This window comes from Chelonoidis abingdonii, chromosome 1, assembly GCF_003597395.2.
Source record: "Chelonoidis abingdonii isolate Lonesome George chromosome 1, CheloAbing_2.0, whole genome shotgun sequence".
NCBI classification, from domain to species: Eukaryota; Metazoa; Chordata; order Testudines; family Testudinidae; genus Chelonoidis; species Chelonoidis abingdonii.
The window spans coordinates 48,973,894-48,999,212 of record NC_133769.1 but is presented as its reverse complement, the minus strand read 5'-3'; the positions used below and the strand labels follow the sequence as shown (position 1 = coordinate 48,999,212).

The 25,319-nt window shown below is 38.1% G+C and overlaps 1 protein-coding gene across 1 annotated transcript in view; it reads right to left on the bottom strand.

Moving 5' to 3' along the window:
• The window catches only part of CTTNBP2 (cortactin binding protein 2), a 186,801-nt gene that overhangs the window by 95,955 nt on the left and 65,527 nt on the right, over positions 1-25,319 (bottom strand). Inside the window, 3 exon segments of the mRNA XM_075065458.1 lie at positions 2,282-2,485; positions 8,410-10,069; positions 23,573-23,797. Coding sequence (XP_074921559.1) covers positions 2,282-2,485; positions 8,410-10,069; positions 23,573-23,797 — 2,089 coding nt within the window.

Here is a 25,319-nt window from a genome sequence, read left to right as displayed (position 1 = left end):
ACTGAATATATTCATCCTATTTGTATGCATGTATCATTTTTGAATTCAAAGTTATGAACATTGGCTGTGTACTTGTCGGATTTTAAGTAGCGTTAGTAAGGCATTTGGGCAAGCTTCTTTAGAAAGGAATTTGCAAGTTAAGTGCCCAGTCAAGAAACACTTAACAGACAATGGATCTTGGAAGGCTCCAATCCACATAAGAAGTCTACCTGAGGACTTTCAAGGTTGCATGTGAACAATGGCTGCTACCCGTAAATTCTGAGTCACGCATGGACATGCGACTTTCCCATCTGACTCCAAAACTCCATCTTGTAGCTGGGATTCTACATAGGGGGAAAGAGGGGTGTCCACCCACAAGAGAAAGTCTATTTAAACCCCTGGCAGACCCCTCCATTTGGTCTTCAGCTAGCTCAAGAGATAGTCTCTCCAACCCCAAAGGATAGCTGAAAGACACTGGAACAAGGAACAGTAACAATGGGGGTGTGAGTGCTTGCTGGACCCAGACTAGGAGGAGGATAATCTGTAAAACAGGCTTATTGAAACATCCCTGAGGATGAGATTTTATCTGCATTCAGCTTCTTACTCTATTAGGCATAGGCTTGCGTGTTTTATTTTATTTTGATTGGTAATTCACTTTGTTCTCTCTGTTATTATTTGGAACCACTTAAATCCTACTTTTTGTATTTAATAAAATCACTTTTTACTTATTAATTAACTCAGAGTATCTATTAACACCTGGGGGAGCAAATAATTGTGCATAACTCTCTATCAGTGTTATAGAGGGCGAACAATTTATGAGTTTACCCTGCATAAACTTTATACAGGATAAAATGGATTTATTTGGGTTTAGACCCCATTGGATGTTGGGTATCTGAGTGTTCAAGATAAGCACACTTGTGTGAGCTGCTTTCAGGTAAACCTACAGCTTTAGGGCAAGTAATTCAGACCATGGGTCTTTGTTGGAGCAGACGAGAGTGTCTGGCTCAGCAAGACAGGGTGCTGGGGTCCCGAGCTGGCAGGGAAAACAGGAACAGAGGTAGTCTTGGCACATCGGTTGGCAGCTCCCAAGGGGGTTTCTGTGATCCAACCCATCACAGCGAGTTCCCATAAACTCTCACTGAGATCAGTAGGCGCTGCTGAGTAGTCAGCATTTCTGAAAATCAGGCCATTTGTTTAGGTGCCTAATTGTGGATTTAGGAGCTAATTTTATGCTTTTAGTTTAAAAATCTGGCCTGTGAACATACCAAAATTAGAACAGTCTTTCTATAACAATTTAAGACCAGTCACATAATTAGAAACTCCCCATACAATCTCCACTTAATAGATCTAAATCCACAATATTAAAATCAGTGACTATAAATCAAATCCACTATACTCCATCACCTCACTGGAGTAAAATCCTAGCTTTACTGAAGTCAACTGCAAAACTTCCATTGACTTGACTGGAGACAGGGATTTCAACTTTGATGTCTCAGAGAGGAAAAATGTAGAGTTTGTAGTGTCTATCCCAAACAGAATTTTATATTAGTACTGATTCAGATTTAGTTTGCATCTTCCAATTTTTAAAGAGACAGTGCTCATAAAAAGGCATGTGTGGTACACTTGTATCAGCTATTTTGAAAAATATTGTTCCTGCTTTGTATCAATGAAATATTTTGTTCATTTCTAATATACTTGACACTTGGTTTGATCAGATAAGAAAATACTGAAAGGCTCCAGGCACTTGAACTTTTCTAGAACTCTTTTTTTTTAATTTAATAGAAACAGAAGTTAACAAATACATCATGTATTTACATATGCTCACATCAGTTATTTGTTATGTAGAGGAAATTAGGGCTATTTTGTTTCAAATGAAAGTTATTTTAGATGGAGCATTTTACTTTCCTACCAACATACATTTCAAGCATAAGCACTACCTATGTATAATGCATGTTCAAATTCATTTGAATAAACTATACTACTTCATTTTAACTTGACTAGATAAAATCACTTTTTTTCAATCTCTCACCTCTAATTTCATACTACTAATGAAATCCATGATCCCTTCCACAGAAAATCACAGACAACAGTCTATAAATGTAAGTGTATGTCAACTGATATTTTGCTCAAATTTATCATCTACGGACATTCTTACTGATAAAACATCTGATCTGAAGCCCATGGAAGTTAACAGAAGTCTTCAAACTGGTTTTGGATCAGGCACAAAGTGGGTTTTATTTTCAAATTATTAATGCTTTTATTACTTGATATATATGGTTTAACAAAACTGTGAATCTCTTACCTGTTTGTCCATTCATAGCAGCAGAATACAAGGCAGAATAACCATCTTCACAGAAATAATTAATGTCCAATCCTTCCTCATTAAGCAGCATTGACAATAAAGTGACATTTCCCTGGGCAGCAGTTTGGTGAAGAAGGGTGGGCCTGCCACCCAGGGGGACAGGACCACCACTCGTTAACAAAGGGGTTAGGGAGGGAGACCAGCCTGCGAGTTAAAGCGACAGATGTTAGAGGGAAGACACATGAATAAATTAAGGCTGTGCATTATTTCCGAGCTATTAAAATACATAAAAGAAAACCTAAACAGGTTCATCAGCACTATAGGGTCTGTTACAGTTCAGCATGAGTCTTGTAATGTTATTTTTTCCCATACATCAAAAGATAATTAAAATCACACACAGTGGTAAGAAGTTATGTTCATTGTTAACTCAAATTAATAGTATTCTATCATCATGGGTTAACACAATAAAAACTTTGGGAACATCACAAACAACTTCCGCAGTCCAAAATTTCTGACATTACTACCTTAAGTTCAAAAACTAACGAAAACCTTATACAATTCTGGCTTTAGTTTAATTGTAGCTAAATTAAAAATCATTCCAGATATATTTTCATATATGTAGGTGCTTTTTATTTTCATCTGCAAACTTGATTTTTCTTCAAAATCTTAACCTAATATATAATATTTAAACCTGAAAGAGCATCACAGCCAAATAAGATAGAAAAATTGGTTCAAAGTGCTTCAGTTATACTTAAAAATAAAGAATTAACAAGGGGGTAGTTCAACATAAACGTTTGCAGAAGCCCTATAATATACATATTTGTTGTTGAACTTTGCCTTAATATATATGTTCATTTTACTCAGCAGTACTGTGATTTGTATTTTATTTTGAGAGACGAGCCAAGGTAGAATAAATAGCTAGTTACATCAAAATTACTGATAAAAGCTTTCAAGTCATCCAGTGAAAACAGCAATCTACAAAACAGAGCTTTAGAAATCTTAGGAGTTATCTTGTTAGACATTCCACATATTATTACTTAGCAGCTTTAGAGGAGAGTTTGTTAAATGCATGAAGTCTGCTGCATATAGTATGGAAGACTTTGTGTACTCTTCCTTGATCAAAAGACTGCAAAAGAAAATAGGAAAAAGGATTGAAAAATATAAATGTTAATATATTTGTGTGTGTGTGTGTGTCTCTCTCTCTCTCTCTCTCACACACACACACTTTACCCTTTGAAAATGAGAATTCACACCATTTTTCCTTTTTGAATAGATTACTCTATTTGCAGCGCATGGATGTGCACAAACACCCTCCTACGAGATTCTGAAATCTGATCATATAAGAAAGTATATAGTCAGATTCCCAGCTCAAACTAACAAAAATAATTAGCTGGAGCTCTTTTAGAATTGTTTTCAAAATAAGATACTTTTAACTTGATAATTTCATAACAAAATAAATTTTACTACTATAGTACAGAGAGGCAGCATAATATTTATTTGTTGTACTTTCAGAAAGATAAATTAACTTATTATTCATTTTATAAATTTTTATAGGCAAATATAAAAAACCACTACCATATAAATCAGCAGCCATATCAATCATTTAAAGTTACATGGTATACTACTTCAAATTGAAGGCCAACTTTGAAGTTGTATGAAGATATATCAATAGTTTTATTCTTATTTTTAAAACAGGCTACGGAAGAGAATCTAGAGGTTTACAAAATAAGATTCATACACTTTAACTAACTTCTCAATTTCTATACCTTGTGCTTTTTAGATTACAGAAAAATCCTCTAGAACTATTTTGGCTTTACTAAGAAAAATATAAGCCAAACTACACCTTTTGAGAAGCCAAATACTATACGTATAAAATAGTAGTTCAGATGTTTGTGAACATTTATTCTTCCAAGGTACAAAAGTGACTGAGGAATAATGGAAAGAAAAATAAAATACAATTATGAAAGCTGTTTTTCTTTCCATTGCTTCTGCCTTGTATCATCTTGTAAGCCTAACTGTATTTAAACTGCTACTGTAGGTAGAAATTTTGTTTGAACTAACCAAAGGTATTATCTGACTTTATTGTATTTCACTGTGTTTTTGATACTGCTTCTTGTGAATATATCTGGTATATCAGCATCTCCTTAGATGTTAATCCTCTTTGACTGAACTTGCTTTTCCATTTTAGGAATTAGTCTTGTTTGTGCTGGAACGATTTCTGGACACTGGCAGGCAGGGTGAGTAGGGGGCTTAACACTTTACTGAAAACATAAGGTTCACTATGCCAAGCCATTTTGAAACATTAACAGCATTTCTGAGGTTTCTGCTTTTGTTGAAAAGTAGCATAAGATTTTTCAGCATTATTAATACGAATATCAACGAAAGAATACTTATTGTGCACTACTGTAAATGGACATCTGGTACCTTTATTCTCATTTTCAGCTTCTCGAGAGGGCAAATATACTGTTGCATTCCAGTGATGAAACGCATTGTGCTAGATTAAGAATGGAAGAAAAGCTTCTACTGTATAAGACACACAAACCAAGTAATCACATAAATGCATACTTTAACTTCTGTTATCATTGCGAAGCAGCATAACAGATTTGTATCCATCCAGGACATTGTATAATAAGGTTAGGAAATATCAGTAAGGTATATGGTTTCATATGCAAAAGCGAAGCATCTGTGACAGCTTGCAGGACATACAGTAATGAAGGGCAGAGGGATAGAAAAACAGCTTCTGGCATCAGCGTCAGAATGTGGAGATGGTTAATTTCAAAGCCCAGATCAATCTCTCCTCACATCCTATTTACCTTCTAAGCCAATCATGTACAAAGGAAAATTAATCAATATTGGAATGAACTGAATAAATATATATTCCGATTGAAGAGTGACGCAAAACCAAGAAGAAAAAGAGAGAAGAAATCCCAGGAGTATGGAAATCCAATTGACTATAATCATTTCAGTTTTAAACACTTATTTCTCTAGGAAGTCAAATCCATGGATATTTAGGAATCAAAACAAACAAGAAACACTAAGAGTATATTTTCACTTTTTCACATATACTTTGTTCAACATACATGACAAAAGATGGGGGGTTTTTTTCTCAGCAGTATTTAAAGCTGTAGGTATTGTCATGTTGATACAAAAGAACATATTACTGATGCAACTTGTAATCTCCTTTTATTCTATATTATAGTGTTTGCTCTTCTTTAGAACCAAAATATTCCATCACAGAAAGTGATAATATTCCTATGTTTCTTAAAGCAATGCTGCACTGTAAGGAAACTGACCTAACCAGGTGACTGATTTGCCAATAATGAAAGAAAAAATTCAGTGAGTAGGCTCTTTTCCACTCCTTCTGAATTTACATTAAAAGGAAATGAAGTCCTGGATATACTGATCTGCCAGTAAACACCAAATTTCAGCCTGACTCTAAAAGTCTTTGAAATATATTAACCAATCCAGCTTACTATGTTTTTGAACACTAATAACAAATTCTGACTGATTTTCACCAGCACTTACTGTATAATAAAATACAAACAACATTTCAGCATGCTAATTTTTAAATGACAGTCAACCCTTGTTGATACAAATTAAAATACTAAACATTCTGTGCAAAGATTAAACAAATAAGATTTCAGTTAAGTTGAACATTACTTTTAATAACTGAATCTCTAGCCATTCAAAGAGTTTGGAAACCTAAATACTATTGTTTGTTTCCAGTAGTGCCTATAACGTGATAGGTGCTGTACCAACACTAGAAAACAATCTTTGCCTCCAAGAATTCAACCTCTAAAAAAGCAAAATAAACAAAGATGGTAAATAAGCAAAAGACTGTCCGGTGGTTACTAAATTAAAAAGGTGTTATTTAAATCTATCCCCATGTACCAAACTAACCACTATCTGTCTGTTCTGCCTTTACTAAGCATAAGCTACTTCAAGGCAGGGATCATATATTTCATATTTGTACACCATCCTGCACATAAAAGTTAAGCTCTCTTATAGCATATGCAAAAAATACATGAAGGTAGATTAAGTTCCTTATCAAGTGCCGCTTTTAAGAAAACACAAACACACACAAGGGGAAGTTTAAAAGTTTAAAGCAAGGGGCTTCAACAAATTCTGTCACTGCTGTGTTTTGCTGGGGGATCACAGGCAAGTCACTTATCTTCTCTTTGACTCAGTTTCTAAGTCTATAAATTAGAGTTATTAGTATTTACCTACCTCTGCACATTCCAATTTATGGGATATGTTCCCATTGCCACTGAGCTTTAGAAATCTTGTGGAAAGCAGTCCCAGTTACAGTCCCACAAGAGCCCTCTGACTGCACCAAACATTCAGAGCAAGTGATCCAAACTCCTTCAGCTCCCTCCACTAAACCTCAAAGTCCTAAACTATAGAATCTGAATTACAAGAGGAAAAGGACATGAATGGTTTGTGATGAATAACCTTTCTTCTTTGAGAATTACCTCTGTATATTCCCACATGTAGGAGTTTGACAAGCAATACAACAATGCAAGGATCATATCTAGATGCTACATTGACTGAAAAGTGCTCTCAAAACATAGGTTAAGAATACCAGGTAACAGACTGACAGATTTCTATGCATTATGAAGGTATGCCATCAAAACTGCCTTAGCCACAATACAGTGATCCAGAGAGCCTTATGTACCGTCACCTAGTTAACATGTAAAACAGCTCTCCATATGTAGAGCTGATAGAATTGATATAGAGATGGCTTCTGTCCTACAGTCACGGTAAAAACTACATAGATTTTAGTTAATTTCCTTAATGATTTTGTCTTATTAAATAAAAACTCAAGTCTCTACAGTATGGAGTCTAAGAAAGGGCTGGGGGAGTCTTTTAGGACTGAGACTGACAGCACCAAAACCTCTGAACCATCCAAGTGCTCATCAGTGCTAATGAAAGTGTCTGTGCCAATAGCAGGGAGGGTCAATTTTTTTTGTAAAGGTCCAAATTTCTTGATCAAGGTATAGTCAAGGTCCAGACTCCAGAAAAAATAATAAAAAATAATAATGATGATAATAAATAATAAATAATAATAATAATAAGTAAATAAAAAGATTTCAGGATCCTTCCAAAAGTGTCTAGAGGTCCAGAGTTGGCCTGCAGTTTGCTGCCTATCGACTACCCCTGATTTATAGGGTCCCAGCATTGACTGACTTCTTTTTGGAGAGGTCCTCTCTCCCTGTGCAGTCATGGCCTAGAAAGGGGCTAATACTTGCTATTCTTATGCTGACCTTTTCCAACAAGGGAATATTTGGAAACAAAGATGATGGTAAATTCAGCAGTCGATCCAAAGGTGAATCAGGGCCCTGATTCATAAGGCCTTCATCATGAGAAAAATATGGAGCTGCTAAAATGTAAACATCCTCCATGCTAAGCACTGGTTAGTGAGGTAGGGAGTGAGCCTCTTTCTCAGAGAAATTAAACAGCAGGTGCATGCATCACACACTCCAGAAATACAGCAGGACACCAAACATACTGCTTAAATGTGAACTTCTCCAGGTGTGAAGAAAGGTGGTTAGGATTGCACTGCTCTTTTATAAGTGGTTCTAAAAATATTTGGTGCCATGAAAAGGGGATCAAATGGCTCCAGACAGGCACTGTTTTCTAGAAGGTTCACAAAACTCAATGGCATTAGAGGAGCACATACCATCAGAGAAACTATACATAGGCAATTCTCAAAATGAATTCATGTTTGTAGCGCTCGAATATCCTCATGCTTACAGAAGGCCAAAAGTATTATTAAGGAATCTCCCTTTTCTGGAGTATGTCATTACTCCAGAATCTTCTCAGAATAGCCAATCTGCTCAAAACATCAATTTTCATTCCCTTATTAAGGATACACTAAAACGAAGTCTTCCTTAAAAGGAAACTGACTTGTGATCATCATTAAAAGCAAAAAAATTATGAAGCAAGATAAATTCCCATACCCCTGAAACTTGGAAAATATAATATATACGTAAATTTCCACTTTAACGAAAGATAAATCATTATAGAGAAAAAGCTGTAAAAGATAAATAAAGCAAATGACAAACCCAGAGAAAAAGACAGAGAACATTCTTAGAGGGAGATAGTTTGAAATATATCAATCCCTTTACCTGATGCTGTTGCCAGTAGGCTGTCTGAACCACATGGTCTACAGGATGAAGCACTAACAGGGTTTATGAAGGAGCTACAGGCAATGGTGCTGGGAATGACAAAGGAACTTTCTGCACATGCAGGTTGGTTCAGTCCAGGGGATTGGGAAGGCCAGGCACCCACCTGAGATGTGGCCATGGCTGGTATGGCACAGCCTGCAGATGCCATAGATATATCTATAGTAGGTTTTGGTGGCAGCTGAGGTGAGGACTTAGAAATAATTTCCTCATTTATTACCCTGATTCCTTGTGGTGAACTGGAAGGAGGTGAAATCATGGTTTTGCTGTCAAATTTTACACCTATATTAGAGGATCGACCACTATCCATAATAACTTTAAGCTGTGGGTGTGGTGGAGAAGGAGTTTGCGAAAGCCCTGGCTTTTTTGGAGGAATAGGTGGAGGATTTCCTCTGTCAATTCTTGATACATTGGGAGTCTTTAAACTCATTCTACCAACTGGGGGATAGGTGCCAACTTCCACTGAATGTGACATTCCAGGCCGCAAAGTTGCACCACCTTGAGGACTTGTAAATCTTGAAAGTACTTGGGTGACAGTATTCCGAGCTAGCTGTTTGGCAACTAGGTTGTCACGACTAGTGGGAGAGACATCCCTTGATGGAGGGCTTTGGGTAGTGTTTCCATTTTGGTCTTGATCATTAGCATTAGCTTGAAATCTAAATCGAGCTGCTTGAACTCGAGGATTTAGGCCTGGATGCACAGTAGTGTTGGCAGACTGTGACTGTAAACTGTGCATAGACGAAGCTAGTGAGTAGTTCTCAGATGCAATACTTGATGCTGGAGAAACAGAGAGGGCAGCATTACTTGGAAAGGGGGAAGTGCTATTTGTTAAATCTGGTGATGAGCCAGTACTTGGTCCATTTTCCTCAATTCTGTTTTGACTTGGAGTCAGAATAGCAGTTGTGGATGGGACAATCAGTTCACTACAGGAAGAGTGCCTATCAATGACTGGTTTCACAAATGTTGCATTGGCGGATACATTCGTTTTTGTGCTGCCAGAAACCAGAGAGTTCACTGCTGAAGGTTTTACAGGCACAGTCAAAGGCAACTTCCTAACATTTTCAGTGCTAATGTCCGTCGGCATTGTATCTGTCTGACAGGCAATAGTTCTTGAAGCTGGGACTTCTGTTCCAACAGATACTGAAACAAAACCTTTATCTTTATTTCTACAAGTGAGAGAAAGGTTTGGTTTACTGTCATTTTCTTTTTTTAACTGCTCAATCATTTTTCTCATTTTATCTCTCTCTTCTTTGAGGTCACTAGTATGTGCTTCCTCTCTGTTAAGTTTGGCACGCAGTTGCTCCCTTTCTGTGTCAAACTCAGAGAGTTGTTTTTCCATTTGAGCTTCCATTTGTGTACTCCTTTGTTTCTCAGCTGCAAGAGATTCCTCCAATTCATTAGCCTTTTTTTTTTCTTCTTCAAATTTTGACATTATTTCTTCCAGTTTCTGGGCTTCCTCTACAATTTTGCCGGACAACTGTTTACATTCTTTCACTAGCATCAATACTACATGTTTATTCTTGCCACGTTCTTCTTCAAGGCGAGCAGACAACTTCTTACGCTCCAGCTCAAGCATCTGTAACTGAGACTTTTCCATTTCCAACTGAAATAAAAACGTATAGGTAAATTCTCATTAACATACAAAATACAGCTTTTCAACATGGTATGTTATTAACATGACATCATTTCAATCTTTTAAGAACATGCTGTATTAAGTAAATTCCAGTATTCTATCATTAGATACAAGTTGAGATACAAAATGTTGGAATGTTTGAGGACCAAATCAAAAAATCCAGAAAAAAATTAATTTAAAACCAAAACTGATTTTCTTCAGTAACTCACTCAAACGAATGAGGAAAATAATGATTTCGGTTTCAAAAACCATCCAAAGCGAAAAAACCAAAGCAAAACTAAATGTAAGAGGATTTTGTTTAATTTCCAGTGTTATGTTATCCAAAACAAAATTTTATGATTTTTCATTTTGTTCCATTTTCATACGGTTTTCAACCTTTTTTGCTTTTTTTTTTTTTTTTAAAAAACAACATAAGAACCGCCATACTGGGTCAGACCAAAGGTTCATATAGCCCAGTATTCTGTCTTCTGACAGTGGCCAATGCCAGGTGCCCCAGAGGGAATGAACAGAACAGATAATCATCAAGTGATCCATCCTCTGTCACCCATATAAATACAGCAAATACACTATTCACTGAAAAAAATGTTACCTAGCTCTATGGCTGGCAATACAATCTAAACCACTTCAGTATTTACCTATCAGTCTCATATACACATTAAACAAAAATTGCTAACTAGCACTTCTCATGCTGCAGCCTCCTCTTTCTATGCTGTTTATCTGCATAACTGGCTTAAAAATAATAATAATAATAATTAAAAAATTCTGCATTCTCTGAATACCCTTATAATTTTTTTAACTTGACCCTATGATCTTCCTGTGCAGCCAGAAAGTCTCTCCCTCCCACTCCACCATAATCACCACATATTAAGAGCTTAACCTTACCTACTGTACATGTACAGAAAGAACAAGAAACACCACACTTTTGAAGTGCATTTACTTGTTTAATATTTTTACTAATTCTGGAAAAATATTTACAGGCAATTAAAAGTCTAGTGCTTGCAAACTTGCAAGCTTCACTCTGACTTCAGTATGAAAGTTGTTTCTTGCTTCCATCATACTAGAATTTTTCACTTTCCAGCAATTAACAGTTTGCTGCACAGATGGATTAACAGCTGATCTATCAGGGTCAGGGCAAACAGCAATATACTTTAAATGAGCTCACTTGCAATAACTGCTTCACTTCAGTAATTCTGATTACTACAGAGATAGGAAGGATTTTATGTTAAACTAGATGATAAATAACACTAATTTCAGAGTTGTAAGAAGATACTGTACAGTGAATATATTTCATGTAAACTGTAATCTGGGGAACCAGATGGCCCAGGGAATTGGTAATGGGATATGGAGCAGTTCATCTTTAAGTCAGTGTTTTTTTGGCCTTGGTTGCTATCAAAAGAAACTCATTACAGTATGACGACTTTTGAGTAGCCTGCTGGTACCCAATGATATCCCAGGTCCTCCTCCAGTAGAACACTGACAGTTTCTTGGACAGCTTCTGAAATATTTTTCTTATTCCTGCATGTGTGCTCTCTCTCCCTCTCTGTCTCTCTCTCATTTTAATTAGACTTATCCACTATTTTGTTTCAAAGGTAATAAATACTATTTTTCTTAGGATAGTTCCCGCAGTCCTCCACTGTTATCTAATACTTAGTGGAAATGAAACTTCCATCATATCAGGAGGGGAACAGGACAGGGAAAAGGACTGCAGGTCAGAAGTTTGATTCTACTTGCTGTAGCTCATTTTTTGGAGGCTACATTTTACACATTTGGTAAGTCCAGTTCAGATACACAACAGAGAACTCTAAAAAGGGAAGGAACATTAGGTAAATCTTTTGGAGGGATAATCTTCATGAAATGCTGGTATAATGATACTGTTGTCTCAACTTCCCAACATTTTAATTAGTGTTGTTCTCTTGCTTGTAAATGTTTCCTCTGCTTTGTTGGGAGGAGGAAAGAGGGCAAAAAAGTATATTTGGGGGAGGTGGGTGTATGTGATGTTGATAGGGTGGACCAGAAAAATTGGGATGGATTAGAGGAGGGGTGGTGATAATAGGCTACTATATAAAGACAAAGCCCCTAGTATTGGGATGTCTTATCACCCTAGATGTTGACACCTGTGATAGATGTTTTACATACAGTAAAATTTTCTTCCTGTGCCTGATCATCATGAGGATGATCAAGTTAAAATAAAGTCATTATGACGAACCAAGCTCTTACATTACAAGTTTCATTTTGATCTCCCATACCAAAAGAGGTCCTCAAACAGCAGTGGCTAAACCTAAAGCTCTAGATTTACTAGTGACAGGAGCCCTATGATGATTTAACAGCAACACCGAGCATCAGACAACCCATCCTGCCCACCTCCATTGGCCCAAACTAGTTTGCTCTTCATTAACAAGAGAGTTTTCAGTAGCAATATAAAAAGGATAATAGGAAATCCGAAAGCAGTGTTAAGTGAAGAGTAGCAGCAGCATTTGTCAATGACAGTACACCAGCAAATATTAATTTATCGTGATTTATCAGACTGCAGTTAGGTCTGTCCCTGAGATTTCAATGACAGTCACCCACAGGCAGAAAGTCATGCTTCTTGTCCAGCAAAAGTCATTCCGTTTGCCATTTTACCACTAAAGAATTAGCACCTTCATGGGCAAATCACACCAGCAACAGCTGTACTAATGTTGCTAGTGTGACTGAAGAAAGTCATGAAAAAGGTACATATGACAGAGTCTGACACTCTAGATTATTTATCAATGCGAAAGTGGCTCAGTCCTCTGCAGACTACCCATAATATGTTAACCTAACTGAAGACAATAGATTACACTGAGCATTATTGCATGTTGGGAGGGAAGCTGGTTTTGTATGTTAACTGAAATAAAATTAACTTATTTTCCAGTTGTTACAGACACAGCTAATTATCTAATATAACTGAAGTTGCTAGTAACTCAGGGCTTGGCTACACTCACACTTTACAGCGCTGCAACTTTCGCGCTCAGGGGTGTGAAAAAACAGCACTGCAGCTCTGACCACACTCACTGGCCGGTGCTTTGAAATGCCAAGTGTAGCCATACCCTCAGAACCTTTCAATAGGCACTCTGGAACTCACAGATCAAATTAACATCCAGGGAAAAAAGGAAAACAGTCATCCTTTAATAATAGCTTTTATACAATGAATTCATATATAACTAACTTGTGAATAAGAAAGTATGCGGCATTGTCCTCATCAACATTCAAGCTGTAGTATCACCAAGAACAAAGCAAGTTTTACTCAGCTAATACAGCAATACATCAGATTGTCATGCATAGGAATCAAAATGCTGAAATGAAGCATGTTTATCATAATGACTTGGCAAAGCATATGTAAATAAAGAAGAACGTTTGGTTTCAGGTGTCATGCACCTGATCTAATTATGCTGAGCTGTCAACTAGCAGCATCTATTATTTGACACATCAAGCTAAAATTAGTTCTTAGCTTGCAGCACAGGAATGCTTTCATCCAAGTTTCAAAAGTGTTTGCTTTGGTCCTGCTTCCAAATATTGTTCTCGGCTGAAAGGACTCCACTTTCTTCCCTAGTTCTATTGTAAAATATCTTTATATAAGGCTTGTATCTGAAAGGTTTGTCATCTTCTTTGTGGGAACAACGTTAATAAGCTGGATTAGGTCTGTCAAGCCCCTTGTTAAAAGAAGTAATAGTTCAATCTCTAATCAGTTTCCCTGTGAAGATATATCTTTAAAATCAAACTAATGCTAGCTGACTGCAAAGACTAAAAGGCATAGGCAGTTCGGCTTCCCACCTCTGCATAATGACATTAAGGGAGAAGTGGGAGATACGCTTAAAGATCCTCCCCCACAACACAGTTTTATACAGAACAATGAAAATCAAGTAAGCTTAAAGTGCATCCCAAAGAATAATTTCATTAACATTCCCAGCAGATGATTTGGGAGATGGGGAACAGGAAGGAATTGGTGTATTTATTGGAAGGAAAGTACATAATTGATGGATTTTTGAGGGGCGGAGGGGTTGAGAGTAGAGTATTGCACCTAAAGAATGTTACATAGTTGCCACAGATGTGGAAAGTTTAAGTGGGTACCACTTGTCTGTAATGTAGTGATTGGCTTTTTAAAAGAAATTAAGGCTTTGGTTCTCCAGAAGATGATGGCACTCGGCCAGGAAAATTGCCAACTCACCCTTAGCAAGCTGATTTTTCAAGTCTCATTTTCAACTAAATAGTCTTCTCTGCTCATACTAAATAAAAAGGTGGGATTATAGTGACAATGTCCAGAACAGTACTGAATATACATTTTAAAGAACACAATATTTTATTTAAGTTTAATTTACAGGTTACTGAACTGTTTAAAATGGTGGTTGATATAATTTGGATGTCTCTGGAGACTAAAACCAAATGATCAGACAAATTAAGATCTAAGAATTGTTTCTAAAATTATGATTTATTCAACCAAATATTTAAATTCCCTTTTGGGAAACATTAAAAAAAAATCTATTCCTTAGTGTAACTATTATAGTTCGGACAAGCATCAAAATTTCACTACTCTGTAGTGAGTGAAAAATTTAAGGCTTTACATAAGATTACAAATCTTCTGAAATGCAGATTTAGTTATCTTGAGCCACACAGTCAGCTACTTACTCACACTGGTGAGCAGTTACATGGATAGTCCCATTGAAGCTAGTAGGTTGACACTTTAGCCCAATGAAGTCAGTTCAAGAGTTTGATCTCTGAGATAAAATGGAGGGGATGGTATGATGAGAGCGCCTAATTTTGGCAATTAATTTAGCAATTGATCTTTGATTATCAGCAGGTAAGTATGCCCAGTGGCCTGTGATGGGATGTTAGATGGGTTGGGATCTGAGTCACTGCAGAGAACTCTTTCCTCAGTGCTGGCTGGTGAGTCTTGCCCACATGCTCAGGGTTTAACCGATCGCCGTATTTGGGGTCGGGAAGGAATTTTCCTCCAGGGCAGATTGGCAGAGGCCCTGGAGGTTTTTCTTCTTCCCCTGCAGCATGGGGCACAGGTCACTTGCTGGAGGATTCTCTGCAGCTTGAGGTCTTCAAACCACAATTTGAGGACTTCAATAACTCAGACATAGGTTAGGGGTTTGTTATAGAAGTGGATGATGAGATTCTGTGGCCTGCATTGTGCAGGAGGTCAGACTAGATGATCATGATGGTCCCATCTGACCTTAAAGTCTATGAGTCTATAAACCTGGAATCTTTTGGAATATTGAGGGAAATGGGGAGAAGAAATTATTCAAAAATGCTTTGTTGAGCCCACAATACAATTTTTATTAATTTGATACATTTTTCAGGGGATGACATTGCAGCACACAATACTGCATCATTTCATCTTTGTTAGGTAACACAGTATAGCCAGATCCCATTTAGAATGCAGGATTTCACTGAACAGTGTAAGGTCCGAAATGTCTACATAGTTCATGTTCTAACCAACTTTTAGCTATCTGTTAACAGATGGGTATTTAGATATTACATCCTGATAAAATTCTCTCCCCCAAACAAACACTTTGTTGATGGACAGACATAAGCATTCTCTTGAATAAGGAATGAAATATGACGTTAGTACCAGCCAGGGACGGTGCAACCTATTAGGAGACCTAGGTGGTCGCCTACGGAGCTACGATTTGAAAGGCGGCATTTTCTTCGGCAGCAACCGCAGCGGCCGGATCTTCGGCCGCCCCGGTCGCTGCTGACATTTAGGCGGAGGGAGCTGGGGCAGGTGGGTGCGGGGAGGGCTGCCTGCAGCAAGTAAGGGGAGGGGCATGCAAGGGAACTCCCCACTCCAGCTCACTCCCTGCTCCGCCTCCTCCCCAAGCACGCCGTGGTTGCTTCACTTCTCCCACCTCCCAGGCTTGTGGCGCCAATCAGCTTAAGAAGGGTATTAGCTATACAACTATATAAAACTATACAACTCTCAGCCAGCAAGAAGCGATTGTGAGGTGAAAACCACACAGAGCTCTGACTCTAGCCTCAGGCAGTGAGAAAGAATGGAGGAGGGTGGGGACGGTACCACCCCAGATAGCCAGGGGAGGGATTGTGGCCAAAAGATGTGACCGCTGCCCCTTCAGGACCTGCTAAACTTAATTCTTCTGTGAATCCCACTAAGGCTACCTCAGATCAGGAGTTATAGTGTCACCCAGCCTTTATATTACAAAACAACTGCACATAATTATACAATTATCTTTTGAGACACATTTTGCATTGTGCATGCATTTTTTATACTCTGCTTAGAGTGTAAGATTCTTTGGGCAGGAACCTATGCCTTTGTCTTGTCGACACTTGAATACTTGCTGTCGCTAAAAAATGCAATCACTATCTGATCAAGCAAAGATACACTATATGGTTTGACTGTGAAAGCAGAATTATGAAAAGAATATCTTTTAAGACCTGGGGGTGAAAGTCTGGCCCTACTGAAGTCAATAGAACACTCCCATTGATTTCAAAAGGCCAAGAGTTTTCCCCAAGACCGCATGTTTACATTTATTAAAGTGTAGTAACTATTAAGAGCTCAATTATGCATATGACTAAAATTTTTAAATTTTTACGAAAGAATCTATATCAGAGGCCAAGAGCTTTATCCTGGGCTTTTGTATTTCAATACGCATACTCTCCTATGTTCAAGGTAGCTCCTAGACCAGTGTTTCCTGACTTTTTCCATATCAGGAGCCCCCCAAAGCTCATTCAGCCAGAATCTAGTCAGAAACATCCCTCCCATTTCCCACTTTGTCCCAACTAGAGCTGGGCAAAGCTTGGGAGTTTCATTTCAGGAGAAGTTTCTGTACTTCCACATTTGCTTTTATTCTAGTCTGGAATGAAAGCAAAAACTTGCCAAATATTTTATGGCAAACCAGAGAGCCCCAAAAAACTCATTTTGGAAATTGATTTTCTTGTCAGTTTCACTCAGCCACTATAAGACAGGGATCTTGCCAGACATGGGCACCTCGCCAGAGCTAAGGGTCTCAGGGCTTCTAGGCTCCCTGCCTGAGCCAGGGCATTTAGGACTTCCAGGGCCCTGCAGCAGAGTTGGGAGCCTAGAAATCTTAGGATTGTCTCAAAGAGTCTGCTGCTTCGGGGCAATCCACATGACAGGGAAGCATTGTTCCCTGGAGTGGAGGGGGAAACCTATTAGCCCCAAGAGACTCAGCTAGAGCCAGGGTCTCCGAGAGCTGAAAGGCTCTCTGTTGCAGGGTTGTCAAGCCTGGAACACAGTGTTTTAGCTAGAGTTTTGTCGAATTTACAACAGATTCGACAAAACATTTTGCTCCAGCTAATCAGCATTTTCAGACTAAACTAAAGTTTTGTGAGAAAATTTCTGACTAGCTTAAGTTGTGACAGCTGATTGCAACCTCCAGGCTGGGAATCCTTGTTCAAGGAAACTTAAAGGGATGCCATCTTGATGGGTATTCTAAACAAGTAATAAAATCCACAGCTACATATACTGATATGAAAATCAAAATTATTTCCCTATAAGAGAATATCAATTATCCTCATCTTGTAGAACCTCCTCCCTCCATCTACGGTAACATGAAATTCCTCTCAAAATGATCATCTGCTATTTGGAATTCCAAGCTTCTACCCAAACCAATGAGGCAATAAATCTGGCAAGAAAAAGTAGGAAAAGATTTTCATAATGGCAAAAGTGTATTTCTCCCACTTTCTTTGTCCTCAAAGGTGCCTGAATTGTGTTACTTAAAGCTTTTTGAAAAACAAAATTGCTCTCTGGCTTAGTGCACACTTGGAAAATTTCAGCTTGACCAATGCATAATCCTTCAAAGTAGATATAATTAGTAACCTGGGTTAAACATACTACCACACATGCTACCGACAATAAAATTTTAAGACAAATATATACCTACAGTATAGAATTATACTTTGGTTGTCAATTAATCGGAGTTAACTCATGTGATTAAAAAAATTAAAAATTAATTGCAATTAATCACAGTTTTAAATCACACTGTTAAACAATAGAATATCAATTGAAATTTATTAAATGTTTTTGGATGTTTTTCTACATTTTCAAATATATTGATTTCAATTATAACACAGAATACAAAGTGTACAGTGCTCACTCTACATTATTATTTTTCATGACAAATATTTGCACTGTGAAAATGATAAAAGAAATAGTATTTTTCAATTCACCTAATACAAGTACTGTAGTGCAATATCTTTATCCTGAAAGTGCAACTTACAATTGTAGATTTTTGTTGTTACATAATTGCACTCAAAAACAAAACAAAATAAAACTTTAGAGCCTACAAGTCCATTCAGTCTTAATTCTTGTTCAGCCAATTGCTAAGATAAACAAGTTTTGTTTACATTTACGGGCAAGAATGCTGACCACTTCTTACTTACAATGTCACCTGAAAGTGAAAACAGGTGTTCGTATGTCACTGTTGTATCCGGTATTACAAGGTTTTTACATGTCAGGTATGCTAAACATGCTTATGCCCCTTCATGCTTTGGCCACCATTCCAGAGGACATGCTTCCATGCTGATAACGCTTGTTAAAAAAATAATGTGTTAATTAAATTTGTGACTGAACTCCTTGAGGGAGAACTGCATGTCTCCTGCTCTGTTGTACCCAGATTCTGCCATATATTTTATGTTACAGCAGTCTTGGATGACGACCCAGCACACGTTGGTCGATTTAAGAACACTTTCACTGCAGATCTGACAAAACACAAAGAAGGTACTAATATGAGATTTCTAAAGACAGCTACAGCACTCAACCCAAGGTTTAAGAATCTGAAGTGCCTTCCAAAATCTGAGAGGGACAAGATGTGGAGCACGCTTTCAGATGTCTTAAAAGAGCAACAGTCTGATGCAGAAATTACAGAACCCGAAGGACAAAAAAAAAGAAAAGAAAATCAACCTTCTGTAGGTGGCATCCAACTCAGATGATGAAAATGAATGTACGTCAGTCCATAGTGCTTGGAACGTTATTGAGCAGAACCTCCCATGCATGCATTATTGAGCAGAAGCATGTCCTCTGGAATGGTAGTCAAATCATGAAGGGACAGATGACTCTTTAGTGCATCTGGCATGTAAATATTTTGAGATGCTGGCTACAACAGTGCCATGTGAATGCCTGTTTTCACTTTCAGGTGATATTGTAATGCAAAGCAGGCAGCATTATCTTCCATAAATGTAAACAAACTTGTTTGTCTGAGCTATTAGCTGAACAAGAAGTAGAACTATGGCTCAGTGGACTTGTATGCTCTAAAGTTTCTCCTTCTATTTTTGAATGCAAGGTTTTTTTGTACATAATTCTACATTTGTAAATTCAACTTGCATGATAAAGAGATTGCACTACAGTACTTGTATTAGGTGAAGTAAAAATGCTGTTTCTTTTGGGGGATTTTACAGTACAAATATTTGTAATAAAAAATAAATATAACATGAAAAAAGCTTATTGGAACATCTCTGAGGATGAGATTTACCTGTAATCTGTTTCTTAATGTATTAGGCTTAGACTTGCATATTTTTGCTTTATTTTGCTTGGTGACTTTGTTCTGTCTGTTATTACTTGAAACCACTTAAATCATACCTTTTATACTAAATAAAATCACTTTTGTTTATTAGTAGACCCAGGGTAAGTGATTAATACTTATCTCTCTCTATCAGTGTTATAGAGGGCAGACAATTTATGAGTTTATCATGTATAAGCTTTACGCAGAGTAAAACGGATTTATTTGAGGTTTGGATCCCATTGGGAACTGGGTTTCTGGGTGCTGGAGATAGGTGACCTGCTGAGCAGTTTTTGGTTAAAGTCTGCAGATCTGGGGGCATGGACCAGACCCTGGGTCTGTGTTGCAGCAGGCTAGCGTGTCTGGCTCAACTAGGCAGGGAAAATGGGCTCAGAGGTAAGTTCAGCACATCAGGTGACAGTCCCAACGGGGTCTCTGTGACCGAACCTGTCACCAATATACATGACTGGAATATTGATATAGAAGGCTACAACCTGCTCAGAAAGGACAGGCAGTGAAAAAAGACAGGAAGTGTTGCCTTATTTATTAAAAATCTATACATTTCGACTGAGGTTGAGATGGAAATAAGAGACAGACCTGTTGAAAGTCTCTGGGTAAGGATAAAAGGGATAAAAAGCCAGGGTGATGTCATGGTAGGGGATCTACTACAGATCATCTAACCGGGAAGAAGAGGTGGATGACGCTTTTTTTTAAGCTAACAAAACCATCCAAAGTACAGGACTTGGTGGTGATGGGGGACTTCAACTACTCAGACTTCTGTTATGGAAAATAATACAGTATGGCACAGATTATCCAACAAGAATGTATTGGAGACTATTTTTTATTTCAGAAGATGGAGAAAACTACTAGGGGAATGGCTGTTCTAGATTTGATATTAACAAAAAGGGAGACACTGGTTGAGAATTTAAAAGAGGAAGGCAACTTACGTGAAAGTGATCATGAAATGGTAGTGTTCATGATTTTAAGGCATGGCAGGAGGGAAAACAGCACAATAAAGATAATGGATTTTAAGAAGGCAGACTTTTGCAAACTTGGGGAGTTGGTAGATAAGCTCCCATGGGAAGCAAGTCTAAGGGGAAAAACAGTTCAAGAGAGCTGGCAGTTTTTCAAAGAGGCATTATTAAGGGCACAAGAGCAAACTATCCTACTGTGTAGGAAAGGTAGGAAGTATGGCAAGAGACCACCCTGGCTTAACCGAGAGATCTTCAACGATCTGAAACTCAAAAGAGTCCTACAAAAAGTGAAAATTAGGTCAAATTACAAAGGATGAATATAAACAAATAACACACATAAGTAGGGACAAAATTAGAAAGGCCAAGGCACAAAATGAGATTAAACTAGCTAAAGACATATAGTGTAACAGGAAAACATTCTACAAATACATTAGAAGAGGAAGACCAAAGACAGGGTAGGCCTATTACTCAATTTGGGAGGGGTTGGGGGGGGCACACTACTGAAATCAGGTGGGCTAAGAAGCTACTAGGGCTATAGCCCCAGCCAAGGCACAACCTATGGGACCTCTGACTGGAAGATCACCCAGCTCCACCGACTGGTCTAACTATGCTATTTAAGCTGGAAAGAGGAAAAGGAAGTTTGTCTGAGCAACAAGGTGGTTTCCTGTGTGGCTGCATCGGGCCCTGCTTGTGCCTGCCTCCTGCACCCAACCCTGTTCTTGCTCTCCTCGTGGCTCCTGCCTTACCCCCGCCTTCACTCCTGTTCCCATAGTGCTCCGGCTCTGTGCTTGATCCTTCCCTCTCCCCCGTCCTTATGCATCGCTGCCAATCCTCAGTGACCAGTCCTGGCTCCGATCCCAGCCTCTAACTTCTGACCCTGACTGTGGCTTGACTCTTGGCTCTGGCATTTGGCATCTGAACTCAGCTTTAACTCCTGGTTCTGACTCTTCCTTGACCCCTGGCTCTGCTAACTGGCAGTTGACTCTGGTGCTCACCCTGGGCTTAGCTCCCCAACCCAGATGCCTGCTCCACCCACTAGACCTGATTCCTGCTCTGACTACTAGGCAAGACTGCCTATATACTGGTCCATAACTGGTCCTAACTAAAACTAACACTAAGAAGGGTATTAGCTATACAACTATATAAAACTATACAACTCTCAGCCAGTGAGAAGCGATTGTGAGGTGAAAACTACACAGAGCTCTGACTCCAGCCTCAGGCAGTAAGAAGGAACTGAGGGGGCATGGGAATGGTACCACCTCAGATAGCCAAGGGAGGGGCTGTGGTCACAAAATGCAAGCACTGCCCCTTCACGACCTGCTAGGCAAAGTTCTCTGGCTCTGATGTGCTGGTCACACGCACATCTACGTGAAATACATTGCTACATCTACTTGAAGAAGAACTGCATATACTATTCAGTGTATAGGTATACCACGGATTTATATAGTGACATAGTCTACATAAGAACATATAGTCTACATGCACTATAACAGGTTTGCTTGTTTATTTATACCTAACGCAGACACAGTTTATTCTATCAAAAAAGAGTGCTTTTGCCAATACAGCTTATACCAGTCCCCTAGGTAAAATGAGTGATATAGAGAAAAGTACCTTTATGCTGGTATAAATGTGTCTACATTAGGGTTTTTGCCAGTATAAAAATGTGGCCAAAAAAACAAAAAAAACCCCAAAACCTAACCCACTCAACCCCCCTACCCAACATTACTATAACCAGCAAAAATTTCTAGTGTAGATCTGGCCTAATTTATTCAAAGGATTTCACAGAGAAGAATACTGAAGCTCCAGACCCTTTCACTACATAACTTTTTGAAATAAAAACATCTCTTATGCAATTATTATTCATTAAAATGCGGTTCTATGTTCCTCATTTCTAGCAGTCATTTTCCTAACGAGAAACTAATGAAGAGCCAAATGTAAATTATGCTGGAGAACAGGATTCGATGAAAAAAAATGTGATATTAATGGAAGATGATCTAGAAAACTTTGTGGACAAGTTTGGAATCTAATGCATCAGTTACCTCAGAAAAAGAAACTGTTAAAAGCTATGATATAGCTTAGACATTCACTTGATTTTTAGGGTAGCAAACAGAATTTATTCAGAATGGGCTATCAGATGTTTCTTCATATACAAAGCAGAGCCACTGCAGCAGAAAATTCTGTCAGAGGGTATACCTACACTGCAATAAAAGACCCACAGCTGGCCCAGGTCAGCTGGCTCGGGTTATAGGACTAAAATCACCTAGTATATTCAGGCTGGAGCCTGGGCTCTGAGGCCCTGTGGGAGAAGGGTCCCAGACCATGTGCTCCAGCCCAAGCCCAAACATCTACATCGCAGTCTTATAGCCCCACAGCACGAGCCGCATGACCCCAAGTAAGCTGACTCGGGCCAGCCACAGCTGTGCCATGGGTCTTTTATCACAGTCTAGACGTACCCAGAGCTGCATATCGACAACACAAGTTCAAAATGGGAAAGGATTCTTTTTGAGTATGACAGCAATCCTTTTTTGTTATGTTGGTTCCAAAATAGTTCTCTCTTTATTCCTAATGTTTCAAAGGATCAGAAATATACTTCGTTTTTAAAATAGAAATTTCTTTACTAATGTATTAAAAACAGAGCTGTGTGGTTTATAGTTATTCCATTCTCATCTCATACATGAATAAATGATATCTGTACTTTATACTGTTTAGTTAAAGTAGAAATTATGTAAAAGCAGCTATTTTAGGCTTAAACAGAGTTAGATTAAAAAAAACACAAACAAATCTGTTCAAATGTGGTACTTTCTTTTAACCCAGCACAGTTAGTACTACAGAGATAAAAAGTTCATGGGTATGTAAGAGTTAAATCTCATTTCATTCATAGGTAATCCTTAATTCATGGAACAGCAATCTGTACATAAAATACCATCAGCAATTAGCATCTTAGTGTTTTTACAATACTAAAGTGGATAATAATCTTAAAAAGTTAGTAGCTGTGATACCTTCTTTTGTCTGTTTTCAGCAGCAGCCAACTGAGCTGACATTCTCTCTTGCATTTTTCTGCAGTGAGACATGACAGCTTCTAAAATGGAGAGGGGGTTGGTACAGATGGACTTCTTTTCTTTACTATCAGCACCTGCCTCATAGTCTCTCTGCAGAGCCAGAAATGGGTCACTAAGATTAAACCTGCCATACCGTTCCTGGATAAAAACCTCTTTCCGGCGTGCCTAAAATATAAACAGATGAACAAAAACAGTAATTAATGGATTTTTCAGATTACATCCACACACACAACAGCTGTAAACCTAAAAGGAGAAGGACAATAAATATTTACAGTTGCAAAAAAAATTCTGTATGAGCACATTTATTCATAATTTATACCTAAATAGAAGTAGTCAGATATATTACACACAGAGATTTTATTTTATTTTTTATTTTATCCAAATAGTGTATCATGTAAGCAAGCAAAGTCTTCTCCATTTGACTACAGAAATTTAAATTCTCTGGAATGGTTTCAGGAAAACCATAGAAGGACGGACTGGTAAAGTTGATGACATGCAAAGAAGAAAAATACAGAAAAGGAAAAAAAAAATTTTATTTTGATATTGTAGAATGATTTTTTAAATTTCAATTTCAGTTTACAAAAAAGAATGACACTCAGAGTATGTCTACATAACAAAGAAAAATCTTCAGCTGGTCCACACCAGTCCACTTCAGCTTGTGGGGCTCAGGCTATGGGGCTGTTTCACTGCTGTGTAGACTTCTGGGTTCAGGTTGGAGGGTCCTAGAGCTCTGGCTCTAGCCTGAGCCCAGAAATCCACACAGCAATGAAAGAGTCCCACAGCCTGAGCCCCACGAGCCTGAGTCAGCTGGCACAGGCCAGCCATGGCTTTTTCTTCACTGTGTAGACATACCCTAAAAAGCCATGAAAACTGCTGTTTCAGGTAATTGCTGTAAGCACAAAAATGTTCAGTTTTTAAAACAATGTGCTTGACAGACTGTCACTATAATGGGTTAAACCAAAAATCAGAAAAATTGAAGAGTATACATCCATAACATTTAAATTTCTCAAATTCTCACTCTTCACAAAATCTGGTATTAGGACATAACATACAAGTATCACATGATCAGAAAAATCACTCACTTTTATTATTTAAATATGTGATCATATTCATAGAATGCAGTAGGATATTTTACTGATGGAACAGAAAATGGCAGAAAGCTATATAAAAAAATTCACACTCTCATTGTCTCAAGCTGGTTAAAACAAAAAATAATTATTTACTCATGAGCCTAAGCAGTTAAATGCACAACATGCAAATCAAAAATTCAGGCCAGTATCAGGAGAGGTATTTTTAGTATATTCACATATTATGCAAACAGGACCACAGTTAATACCGACTTGCAATTCTCTGCTCTGAAAATACCATCCACAAAATTCTCAGGTCTTGAATCCTAGTGGGAGACAAGCAGTGGTGGTGGTGGCTGTTTGGTGTGCATGTGTGGTGTTGTGAAGTTTTGTTTGGTTGGTTGGTTGGGGTTTTTTATAAATATGAGCAGCACTAACAGTGAGAGGAGCTAATCAACTTACCAAAATGGGGTTATCTGCCTCCCAGACATCCAACTGCTGTCTCTTTGACATTCCAGTCATGTTCAGATTTTGCAGAAAGCAAAACAAACAAACTAATACAGTCACCTACAAACCCTGACTGGAAAACCATGCCTCTAAAACACAAATAATAAACTAGA